The sequence below is a fragment of the Thermoascus crustaceus genome (assembly GCF_041956765.1).
Source record: "Thermoascus crustaceus strain CBS 181.67 unplaced genomic scaffold VTN00scaffold_7, whole genome shotgun sequence".
Classification (NCBI taxonomy): Eukaryota; Fungi; Ascomycota; class Eurotiomycetes; order Eurotiales; family Thermoascaceae; genus Thermoascus; species Thermoascus crustaceus.
Genome location: NW_027192533.1, coordinates 1,097,689 through 1,110,431, shown reverse-complemented (window position 1 = coordinate 1,110,431; position 12,743 = coordinate 1,097,689). Strand labels below are relative to the sequence as shown.

Here is a 12,743-nt window from a genome sequence, read left to right as displayed (position 1 = left end):
ATAACTACTTTCATAAGACCGCTCCGACGCCTTTCTTTTTCTTCTTTTTTTTTCTCGTTTCACTTTGCATTAACGACGACATGACATGAAATGACGTGATCACGGCTGCGAACACACGATGATCATACCAAATCAACGATTTCGAGTCCAGACGAGGAGGGGGCATTATTTGATTCGATTGATGAGTCCCATGTATCTATCTCCATAAGATAAGATGAGACGAGATGGGAGAGGAGAGGAGAGGAGTTAATGACCATAGATATGCATGACATGGGCCATGGACATAAAAGAATGAATGAACAAATGAATAGCACGTAGCTGGACATACTGTACCTAACATGAGTGCGACAGAAGTGCTATATGTACATACGTACGTATTCTAGAGAACCTAAATGAATCCCATTCATCTTGCCTTGAATGTAATTATTTCCTGGCTCTGCGAGACCTGAGCTTGGATAAGAAGATGATATTGATAGGTAGAAGCCAGTACTAACGCCAATACTCATATCGTCCAACGGTCATCTCAGCGGAACTACGTCTGAAACATATGCCTATCTTGCTATAGATATATAGTAAGTACGATAACTACTATTACAGCATCGCCCTCGCCCTCTCATCCCTGACGACCAATCCCCTCCTCTTCCTCTTACCCGTACCCGTACCCTCACTCTTCCTCTCCTTCTCCAAATCCCTCAGCACCCTCCTTAAAATCTTCCCGCTCGCGCTCTTGGGTATCTGCTCCACGAGCTCGACCTCAACCAGCCACTTATGCCGGATCTTCTTCTTCTTGACGTACTCGATCAACTCGCGTGCCGTAGCCACCAATCTCTCCTGATCCGTCTTGAGAGTTTCTCTGACAGCAGGCTTCAGCACCACAAACGCCTTCGGCCTCTCCCCCGAGTACGCATCCGGGACGGCCAGGACAGCGACGTCCTCGACGGCCGGGTGACCGAGGAGGAGATCCTCGAGCTCCGCAGGAGCGACTCCGATACCCTTGACTTTGATCATCTCCTTGATGCGGTCGGTGATGGTGATCAGGCCCTCGGAGTCCATGATCCCGATGTCGCCCGTGTGCAGGAAGCCGTCGGGGTCGAAGGTCTCCCGGGTGGCTTTTTCATTGTTCAGGTAGCCCATGACAATCTGGGGTCCTCGCGCGAGGATCTCGCCTGGTTCGTTAATGCCTAGCTCCTTGCCAGTGGATGGGTCGATGATTTTGACTTCGGTGTTGGCGACGATGGTGCCGACTGCGTGGGCGTGTTTGTAGGAGTACTTTTCCGGTGGGTGGGCCGTGATGCAGCTGCAGGATTCGGTCATGCCGTAGCCTTGTTTGAAGCCCGTTTGGGGGAATTTTTGTTCCAGCAGGTGCAGGATCTCTGCGGATAAGGGGGCCGCGCCCGAGGAGAAGCGGCGGACGTGGGAGAGGTCGTATTTTGAGACGATGGGGTCGCGGACGAGGCGGATTAGGATTGGGGGCACGAGGAGGAGCTCCGTGATCTTGTACTCGACGACGGTGTTGAGCATCGATTCCATGCTGAAGGAGGGAATCATGTAGACTTCGGCGTTTAGGAGGACGGGGAGATGGAGTTGGTGGACAAGGCCGGTGACTGTACGGTTGTCAGTTTGATGTTTTCGTACAGCTCTCTCGAATTTGATAATCTTACTATGGAAAAGGGGCAGAACAGCAAGGATCTTCTTGTGATCTTCTGGTGTTATCTGCTCGATCTGCAGACATTGGGCGATAACGTTCTTATGTGCGATCATGACCTACCTGATTGTCAGATCGTCTCCATCTTGTATCTTAAAGAAGAATAAACATAAATTGAATACTTACAGCTTTAGGCAACCCCGTCGTCCCGCTACTGAAGCTCAAAAACCCACAGACATCCATGTTCGTCTTCCCTGCCGGGACCTTGAACGGCGGCACCTGTCCACTGGGACCGTAGCTCTTCCCGATCTCCAGAAGCTGCTTCATGGTCGTATATCCGTCCATCTCGCCCTCGAGCAGGAAGATCCGCTCTTTGGGGATGCCTGCATTCTTTGCAGCGGCCGTTGCAACTGCCATTGACGTTGGCATCGTCATTAACATCTTGGCTTGGGCCGTCTTGAGCGCGTAGGTCATCTCTTCGACATTGTATGCTGGAGAGGCACCGGAGACAACGCCGCCTTAGGGACCGATTAGCTGCATCTCAATGCTGGATGATGACCTGGATTCGATGCCGGGCGACGGGAAGAACGAACTCACCAGCCCTAAGAGTTCCCAACAATGCAACCGGATACCAGATGGTATTCGGGCTGAAAAGAGCCACCGTGTCGCCCTGCTGCAGACCATACTTCTTCACCAGCGCCGTCGACAAGTACGTTGTGTACTCCTTGACCTGAGCATAGTCGACCCGCTCCTTGGTGGCTGCATTTGTGTAGCCTGCGATGTGAGAACCGCGGTATCGGTTCAGAACCGAACATGGGGAGTCGGAGTCGAAAAGCCAGTCCCAAACTGTGAGGTTGGTGGGGACTGTAATTGATGTGTTAGCAATCTGCCAATGCTTTTGGTTGGAAAAGAAGGAGGAAAGGGGGAGAAGACATACTAGTAAGCGGCGGCTGTTGTGACTTGAATATCATTTTCACGGTGCAGTAGCAATGCTAAGAACTCTGAATTCAGAAACAGAGAGGAAGAAAAAAAGAGGGGGATCTGCAAATCTCCTTCCTCAAGTTAAACCTATTTATGGAGCGAGACACCGCTCTAAATGCAATTCAACACCAAACAATCCACCTCTCGAGAAAGGAAAGATCTAGGATCGAAGCTTATACCTGCAATTAGAGTTGTACAGGTACACAAGGGTACGCTTAGTACCTATAGCCCCGATATAGACAGTGAAAAACCAACTCAACCGTGGGAGCTTCGGGAGCTAAGAAAGAAAGTCTCAGATGGAATAAACTCTTGCAACAAGGGACAAGACGAGAAAGAAGAGGGAAAAGGGAAAAAGAGAGAGAAGCCGGTCTCCAGCCCGAGATCCTCTCTCTCCACATCATCGGCCGGAGATGGCTTCGGATCTCGGGCGTGGGGTCCGGAGATACTGGTAACCAGGTACTGGATACTTACCTAGAGACGATCGTCGAGAAAGGAGCGCCCTTGGTCCCTTGAGTGGTTCTTGCGGGGCTCCGCATTTTCGTTCGCAGTCGATGAGTGGAGGTGGAGATGGGGGCGGTCAGGGCCATTGGCCTGACCTGAACATGTCATATGTATCAGGAGAACGTAATGCATGCATACGTTGTTTGATCCTTCAATTAATTGTCTATGGGAATCTGACAAGGCAAGTCCTCAGAAGAAGAGAAGAGCTTTTGAGATCGCTTGTTCCCTGGAATGAACGTCGGCTATCGGGGTTCCTCCGTCCCCACATCTATCGCGACAGGTAGTCCAGATTATCGACCCCGTTCCTGTCCCTGCAGCTATCCGGTACTGATGCAGGCCGTGGTGCCGGTAGATCCTGAGCCTCGGGAAAAAAGAGGCTGGCTGGTGGTAATGTTTTCAGTTCCCAGGCCAGGCCAAGAACCCACAAACAGAAGATAAGAGTTATCACAGGTCATGTGATCAGGACAGTAGTGATGCCAAGATCGGGGTAATGGTGACCACCACTTGGTAGTATCAGCTATCATATGGAACAGACAACTACCATACTGGATAGTAGTGGGAATAGTAACTAATACAGAGAATGGTAACCAAGAGTTACCAGAGAAGGACAAAGTTATATAAGAACACTCATTACAGCGGTAAAACTAACCCAAAGGCGTAATTCACAGGTCCATTTTACCAAAAAAAAAGAAAGCCGCAGTCAGAGAAAGTCCAAATCCATATATACACCTCAACGTCAGTGGTATCCTTGCAAACTCAGGTAGAATATCCAACCAAGAAGATCTCCAAAGCCAAAATCCATAGTATCCCTGCGCCATATTGCAGTCCTGAATCCCCAAAACAACTAAACCTAATAAGCGTAGCGAGCCACCCGTGTAGGTCCAAAACATGGAAAATAAATGCAGGATGCTGGTCAAGAGGACAGAAGACAATACAGCCCCGCCTCTCTCCTGCAACGGAACCGAGGCAGGCAGACGGGTCCTGCCGTGGATAGATATCTCACTTGATATCATGTCCATGGTTGAGCACAAGTAGAACCCAATCTACTATGGCAAAAATAGCTTGCATGCAAGCAGGAAACCCCAACGCCATCGCTATTCACACAATCAGAGTCGTCAGTATCATCACAGCATGCTGACAGGAAATAGAGGCGCCTTTCAACAGACGGTAGCGCGAAACGTGCTAGCAGAAGATCGTCATCACGGCTTGCTGTCTTTGCGAGACAAGAGGCCTCCGACATCCTGCAGCTCTATCTCGCTCCCTGGCCTTGCAGGTCCTGCCCCACGATCGTGAGACAGAAGACCTCCGGCGTCCTGGAGCTCCATCACATTGCCCTCCATCACAGGTCCCGTGACATCAGGGCCGGGACGGTATGGAGGAACAGGGGCTTCCGATGGAGACGGAAAGTCCATCCTGGACCCTCCACTGGCACTGTTCGCTAAAGGGGTGCGATTCCGTGAATCCCTGCGAGAAAAATTCCGTGACGCAGAAATATGGGAAGATGACGAGGGCAGTAAGCCACCGACATCTTGCAAAAATGCTGCGCTTCCGCGGCGGTATCTTCGTGGTTCGGTGTTCGGTGCGGGATCTTGAGAGAAGCTGGGCGCCGAAGAAGTCTTCGGAGACGCCTCTAGCAGGCCTCCAACGTCAAAGAAAGAAACCTTCCGAGGTGAGATCATGGAAGAATCAACAATACCGGCGGACTTGGTTCCCGGAGAAGTGTTTGTTTCTATATACTCATGAGGGCTGATCTTCTGACCACCTAAACTGTCCGTAGAGGCGCGGTTATCGTCCGTACCGTCAGAGTTGCGCTTGAAGGTCCAGTTTGGATCAACTGTACCGGTCCGCGCAGTTAGAGGATGGGTGGGCAAGGCAACTGGGGCCGGACGGACCGCCTGGATCTCAGTAGACTGCAGGCTAGGGTCTAGACGGATACCCAGATCGCTGGCGAGGTCGGCATCACTGCCCCAGTGGTGGTGTGTGATCGTGGCGCGCCTCACAGAACTACGGTCGAGGCTCTCGGTCACAGATCCCGATCCGAATACCTTCTTGAACTTGGGCTTCTTCACGCCCCTGTCCCTGACGAAGGACCCAATGACGATGGCATTAGACACTGCCGTGGCGACCAAGATTTCAAGAGATGCAATCAGCGAGCGATACTGCTGGGAGCCGTTGCGGCGGATCACAGAAGGCACTCGATAGCACGTAACTGCGACAAGGATAATAGACATGGCAAAGAGGAGGATAAGAGAGATTTTGCGTCTCAGGGGCATGGAGGTCAGGAGGACCAGAGGGATTGGAAAAGCCACAAGCAAGAGGTCTGTTATAACGTCGCAAGTCCCCATAGTGATCAGGTTCGCATAACCGGAACGGCACTTGGGGCCCGGGTCGGGCACGACCTGCCAGTAGTGGTCGAAGGGCTGACATTCCACCAAGGTTGCGATCACTACCGCAATCAAGGTCGATGCCAGGAAATAGTAGATGAATTTGAGAACCAGCTGAAAAGACCTTCGCCAGATGTTCTCTGTCAGCCGCTTCAGAAACTCACAGACGGTGTATTTGGCCGTCCAGATACTACCAACGGAGTCCGAGTCAGCAATTCAATCCACGTTGAGCGCAGTGGACCAAAGCACTTGATCTTACAACACGGCATAGAATATCCTTGCGGCGAGTACGAGCTTGCTCCCGATTTCCCTGCGTTGAACGTCTAGCTCAGTCAATCCCGCCGTTTTGGTATTGTTGGTTCCCCAGATCAAGACGACATGGATGAACGCCATTCGAATTATCAGTGGTGCCACGCTTGCTAACATCACTCTGTCTTCACGGAAAAGGCGCTCTGTCCTGATGTAGCGACCGCATACCCGGACGAGTATGATAGCGAGGGAAAAGCAAGTAGCCCACCAGCTCATCAAAAGAGTTGGGTTGTTGTGCAACCTTGTTTCGATATCAGGAGGGACATCGGAATAGAGCCCGCGAGCCGCCAACACCGACAAAGTCATGGCCACCGAGCCGCCTCCGAAGAGGGGTCAGGGTCAGGGAGATTACGATGCGAATTCAATTCTCGAGGGAGTTCATCGGATGGCTCTTCTGGCAGGTATTGCAGGTTTTCTGTGACTGAAGACTCCTGTAGATGCGCGTCGCATCTGATTGCATCTGATGCACACTGTGACCAGACATAGTTTTAGCTTTAGGGCTCAGCAGGCGGGGATGGGGAAATGAATTTTGCATACGTGTTGGTAGTAGAAACTCCCCACGGCACAGTTTCAACCTGAACGAGCAGGATACCTTTTTAGAGAATCAAAGGTCCGCAGGTATGGGGTGTAGAGAATGGCATCTGGAGAAGACGGCCTCAACGCTGAGGGCGGGCCATGTTGATGAAGTACCTGCTCGGGGGAGCCAGCATGCAGACCCCAGAGATAACAGTTGACCAGACAGAATCGCGCGATGTGCAGGTTAACGGCCTATCAAAGAGACGCTGATGTGCAAGCGCCCAGAAATCCTTTGAACACAGCCGCCAGGAGCAAGGACGATAGGACGTCACAGCTACGCCCAGGCCACTGGCGGTCGTCAAGGTTGACGGTTTGGGCGCGGCGGCGAAGTAAGATTGACATGGACAACTCGACAAGCTGACAGGCCGAGGGCCGTTGTGACCAGACAGGGCCCTCTATCGCACGATTAAGCTCATCAAACTCAGGACCCGGAGAAGCCCGATTGCGGGTTGTGACTTGTCCAGCGGCTCCAGCTGTTCATCTTCTCCGCGATCGCCATCGGGCCAGTGGGAACCTGGAGTTTAAAGGCAAAGGTGATGAGACGATCAACGCTCTCGATGGAGAGTTATGGGACCCAGGCAGATGGTTGACCGGCCTGTCTGTACGGAGTACGCTGCTCGCTGAGAGACGGATCGTAGACTAGACACACTGAGCTCCAGGGGGCAGACACGATGAGGAGGCTGGCTGCGGTGGGGCGGGAGATGAGATGCGACCTGCGACGAAGGGCCATCGTGATAAGAGACGATAATGTTGGCGCTGGCGCTCATAGGCCATGAATCATGATGGAGCTTCGACGGTCCCAGACATGGAGAAAATCACACTGGTCTTCATGTCTCTCTTGGGAAAGGAGTCAGCTGCATACTGCGTCCAAGGTCTTGGTGAATGTTTCTATGCTCTTTATCGTCTCCATGGCCGTTGAGCAGAGACCAGAGCGCCGGTCGGTCCACAATGAGAGTTTGTTATCGTAGTCGCTGCGTTGGCAGACCTCGGGCGTGGGAGATGGTGTCCCGTGCGAGGCTTTATCCTCACTATTACTACCTACGGAGTACGGGGTGCTTCGTACATACTCCGAAGAACATGTCCCCAACATCCCTACCAGTCATACATATGATGGAGAGATACCACTTATGCAGGTCTTTGTCTGGTCGCCTTCTCTGCCACTGCCAGGGGCGATCGCAGGGGTCTCCTGAAATGGAACGTCGGCCGGAGCAGAGAGACACACGAAACCAAGATCTTCGACTCTAGTGAGGTTGTGAGGAGCCCGATTAATCGGTGACAGTGACGTTTACCCGAGGAGGGTTATCATTTTCTCATTTGCAGCAGAGATAAATTACTTCTCACAGTGTCGTTCATCCTGGTCGCGTGCACACAAGGAGCTCTCCAGCGCTCAGATATCCTCTCAGACACAAAGACTCCCAACTGCTCCGTGCCCCTCAGCCGAAAACGCCACAGCCGCTTTAGCTATGATGGCATCATTGCTCCGTTTACCTAGGGATACATCTCTCCCATGGACAGCTCGTGCATGGGCGCAGCCTTTTCCTCGGCCCCCCACGTGGCGCAGAGACAATTACTCTACCAGTCTCTATTACCGAGAAAGAAGCCAATCAACTTCCCAGCGATAGGGGATTCCCTAGATACTGTACATAGCTAAGGAGCTATCCGTGCTCGGGCGCTCCTGTCAACCTCCTAGGCCAATTACCCTGGAACTTGCATGCGTGAGTAGCAACTCACACTACACCACTACTCGGTGCATATCCCTCCCTACAGAGTACTACACGGTGACAGACAGACGCATAGGCCAACAAGGGTCAGCAGCCAAACATACGCATACATCTAACAAGCTCCGCAAACGGACACCGCTACCGGCCGTCTCACTTATCTCACGCGAGCAACCAATCACCGTATTGGTCAACAGTCTGAAAGATCTGGGAATTAAGAGTGGCCCATGCTCCCCCGACCAGCGTTGACTCGGAAGTATATTTACGAACAGAAGACAAGCAATCAGAACGAGTGATCTCCTCTCATCTCTCATCTCCGCGAGGATCATGGGAAACGCTAGCAACTTCTCCGGTTAGGGGAAGGTAGAAGATCTTCCATAGGCAACTTCGCGGTAAACAAGATGTTATCATGCAGCCAGTTAGCAAAAGGATCTTCATGAAGGGGGCGAAATCTAGATAAGCACGTAACATCGTCCCAGGGACCTGGTGCCCTACGGGGCCCATCCACGGAACGAATACACGCAATCGTAGTCCGGAATCATACTTTATCTAGTTGTCACTCTTGAGACATACATACATTAGATACTTCGATAGGCATTTTCTTTCTCTCTTCGAATTCTATGCAGATGGAGATTTTCGATACGTCTCGCATCCTATAGTAGTGCCACGTCCGTCCATTAAACCAAGCTCTATGATAGCCCCCAAGTCCCCACTCTGCCACTACTGCGTGCGGCGTACATAGTACAAAGTACTACTCATGTAGAAGAGAAGGGAAGGGAAGGTAAGACAAGCTTTCTCTCTACAGATATGCAGACGTTGCATACATGCATGTGTTTTATCTCTTCCCTGCCCTGCATTTCATCTCGTCCTACAACCCATCGAAGCAAAGTTGGAGAAAACTTCCACGGGTCTGTCTGCAAGTAGACTTACCGGACAGCCGTGTCTTCCGTTCCATCAAGTCAAGACCATCGAGAACTTCTTGTTTCGGATATGCGTTCGAGTGTGGTAGTATGTGCCCAGGACTGGGATCTAGAACATATTGGGATCCTCCATAAACGTTTTGAGTCTCTAAAAGGGACAAAAACCTATACATGGACACATGGGTCTCGTCAAAAGTTCTCATAGAATATTCCAAAGCCATAAACACAGGGTAATTTGCCCATAATTAATTCACGGCGGAACTCCCTTGCACCTTACAGAGATGATGATTCTACACAACCGCTCATCATCCGCATAGCCAGGTAGATGGATCAGTTCGAGCTGTTCCATTAATTCTAACGTTACCTAGTTTCTTTCCCCGGGCATATCATTCTTCATATCGGTCGGTCAACAGTTCGGCAGAATGGTCACTAGAAGTTTCTTTCCGACGATAATCCCTATTATCCCCATTCTATCCATTCATTTAGAGCCCCGTGTATCGAAATTTGTATGAACTTTTTTCTTTTCTTTTTACAGCATAAATATACGGCTATCCATGGAGAGTTCCGGTGCCTGCAGCAGATAAATAGATAGAGCCGCAGCCCGCACCGCTTCTGAAAGGCCTATTCGTGTGTGTTCTCTGGATATTATATCGCGACATTCCCGCATAGAGAAATTCTATGCCGTTTCCTTACCCCCAGCCTGTATTCGCTCGTTCCTACTTCGTCCCCGATTCCCTAGTACCTAGCTCCCTAGGTATCCAGAAGCGTCTGGATATTATCTCCGTTTATTGCTACTAAGAATGGCGAGGAGCAGGGTTGTAGTTGCCTATCACTGAGCCGAAGAGACAAAAGTCTTGATGCTCAGTGTCGATATGCCTAATTTGCCGAGCGAAGCAAAGCAATATAAGCTCAAGTCTGTGAATTCTTTTTGGCGCTCTCATTAGTCCATTAAGCTCTGATCTGATTGGCTGTGAAAAACAGCAGTAATGTGACATTTAAACTATTGGGGATATAGAAATCTCAACATCACACTGGCATCCAAGTCCTTTAGAACCTCATCTTTGCAGCTTAGTTCCTACTCCTAAATAACCCATATTCTTTACAGCATATGTGATTGCATCAAACTGTCTACAGCAGCTGCTGTGGCAGCTTGTTGGCTTAGAAACGGCTGATCGAAATCCAGTAAATGCACCAGTGCCACAGCAGACCTTCATTTGCCTGTGGAAAATGCTGAGATATCATGATCAAGTCTGACCTTGACTGCTGGGCTGTGGAGGCACACTTTTACAAAAGATGAGCCCGTTTGACTACTATTACTACTGCTACTAGGAAATAGGATTCGCAAACAACTTCAAATTCAATGGTTTTCCTAAGACGCTGCGCAAGGACTTAGTGCCATTTACACACTAAGAGGTATTTTACTACTTACTCTATACACCACTGGTCCGGGGATACCGTGGCCGGCAGCCTAAATGTCTTAGGCTGTCCCCCTTGCAAGTATGGGGTTTACCAGTATGCTTCGAAAGTGAATGCTTCATGTTATTTCATCTCATGTTAGGTAGCTAGATACAGTGCTATCCGGTGCCTCTTTCCCAAGATGCGGCGATGCCGAAGTCAGGGTTGACAGCTTCCGGGGATTGACCACCATTATCTCCTGTCAGACTGTGCGAACCTAGTATTCCGAAGGTATGATGATGAAAGCTCTCGATACCTGGTAGTAGGGGCGAAACGCTTCTTTAGGGTCATAAGGATGTTATGGGCATTGCCGTCATAGGTATAGTGCAAATTATCTCGCGATACTGTCTGCTGAATGAAGCATTTGAGATTTCGTACTGCTCTGACCTTGGATTCATGACGATCTAGGTCTCGTTCGTATTTGCGCCATTGATATCGATATATCTCTCGTCCCGGTTCATCTAGATCAGCAATAGATATTGCATTGATCTTGATCTTACTAGGATCCGGTTCCTGGGGTTCCGTCATCTCTAGGAGAGCTTCCCTATTCGGATCGACATATTCCCATATATCATTCACTTCTTGCAACCGTCTTGATGACTTGGATCCATTCGTCCCAATCATCGGAGCTGGCCAAGATGATCTGTCGAGATGCAGATGCCATGATGGAGGATTCGAAGGGGTTATGATAGGGAAAACGGTTCGACTTCTGCGCAGAGGTCTAGTGCTCGAGAATGGCAGTGACATATGACGAAGATGAATCGCGCCTCTATAAAACGCTTATGGATGGATATAGCAATAGAATGATGGAGGGGATTCAATATGAGGATGAAGATCAGTGCCTTAGAGCGACTCCGGGCTCATAACTGTCAGACTGCGCGAACCTCGTAATCCGAAGGTATGATGATGAAAGCTCTGATTATTCGAATCTACTTAACTGACTGACTATTTATCTCATGGAATTAGGGGTTAAGACCTTCGGAATATGGATACATCAAGCGATTCCGAAAGAATGATGTATCGATGCAATATAAAGGGGTACTGCAAGGGTATAATAGCCAATCATGGGTATAGGCAGTATAGTTCCTTTATTGCAGGGATTCTGGCCTTCGAGATGCCTGGATCGGCGCGTGCTGACTAGGCTCATAGGCTTCTTGGCATAGTTACCACTAGGTTATAACGTAATCCACCACCGAGCCGTGCGCCCAACGCGACCGCGTCAACTATGAAATTTGAACCTATTTTATTCAACCAAAACTGCTTTATATACAAAAGAAATTAGGAGAAATTGCGGCTAGGGAATTGATTTATCTTATGCCCTATAATATTGCACCCACTGCGCCTTGGTGATGCTCGCGTACGTGGTGGAGAGGCTTGAGCAGCTATCTCTGGGGTAGGTGCAGTAGGAGCTTCAGGAGCCTGATTTCTAGCTTCCATAAGATCTCTTGCTTCCTGGACCAAAAGGCTTCCTTCATGAGCTATATGCTTATTAGATTGCCGGCGCTTTTGCTTCTGTCTCTCATTTGCGGCACGTAGATCCTGGTTTTCCTTTGCAAGGATGACTGAGCTATTCATAGCAATTTGACATCCCTTGATAAGCTGATTTAAAGCTGCATCTGTTGGGCTTGGAGGACTCTGTGTACATCGCTTTAGGAAGGTCTTGATTGCAGTTGCCTGAAGCTCCAATTCAGCAAGATTATGAGGTGTTTCTGGTACCCAGGGGGCCTGAGTATTGCCTGATCGGCTGCCAGGTGGTGTAGGAGTCTTGAGCTGGATATGGAGCTTTGTAAGGACCTGATCAGGATTAAAAGGGACTAATCCAGTTGCTGAAAAGCCATTGATAAGATTCTCTGGCTTGTATGTCTCTGCACGAGCATGTGGATAGGCTGCAAGGAAATCAAGCTTGTCAATGTGGTTGATACCAAGGCGCATCTTATCCTCAACTATACGGCCATATGCTCGCTTTAAAACAGCAAAACAGCCGACATCCAATGGCTGCAGAAGATGTGAAGAATGTGGTGGCATGCAGATCAGGATAATATCATTCTCCATGCAGATTTGATCAAACTGTGGAGTCAGATGGCTTCCATGGCTGTCACGGAGTGGCTCCTAGGGAGCATTCTAGGAGCCAAACCGCTGCACTACCGGCAAAAGACTAGGATACGAAGCCAACGGCTTCGTATTGCTCTCGCTTATATAGCTTCTTGCCACGCCGTCACAATGGCCATCCATGATCAACATCCAATATCTCCCC

The 12,743-nt window shown here is 49.9% G+C and overlaps 3 protein-coding genes across 3 annotated transcripts; all 3 read right to left on the bottom strand.

Moving 5' to 3' along the window:
* Positions 1 to 591: 591 nt before the first annotated feature.
* Positions 592 to 2,616, bottom strand: VTN00DRAFT_9396 (uncharacterized protein; the record flags this gene model as incomplete). Its single annotated transcript, XM_069436351.1, has 5 exons — positions 592 to 1,604; positions 1,662 to 1,764; positions 1,832 to 2,163; positions 2,243 to 2,509; positions 2,583 to 2,616. 5 exons carry the CDS (start codon positions 2,614 to 2,616, stop codon positions 592 to 594), a joined length of 1,749 nt encoding a protein of 582 aa, XP_069284981.1.
* Positions 2,617 to 4,326: 1,710 nt separating this feature from the next.
* VTN00DRAFT_9395 (uncharacterized protein) lies at positions 4,327 to 5,904 on the bottom strand (the record flags this gene model as incomplete). The annotated part of the gene is made up of 2 exons (XM_069436350.1): positions 4,327 to 5,701; positions 5,771 to 5,904. The coding sequence occupies 2 exons, from the start codon at positions 5,902 to 5,904 to the stop codon at positions 4,327 to 4,329; spliced, it is 1,509 nt and encodes a 502-aa protein (XP_069284980.1).
* A 277-nt stretch (positions 5,905 to 6,181) lies between these two features.
* Positions 6,182 to 7,126, bottom strand: VTN00DRAFT_9394 (uncharacterized protein; the record flags this gene model as incomplete). Its single annotated transcript, XM_069436349.1, has 3 exons — positions 6,182 to 6,290; positions 6,358 to 6,395; positions 7,046 to 7,126. 3 exons carry the CDS (start codon positions 7,124 to 7,126, stop codon positions 6,182 to 6,184), a joined length of 228 nt encoding a protein of 75 aa, XP_069284979.1.
* Between the last annotated feature and the right edge of the window lie 5,617 nt (positions 7,127 to 12,743).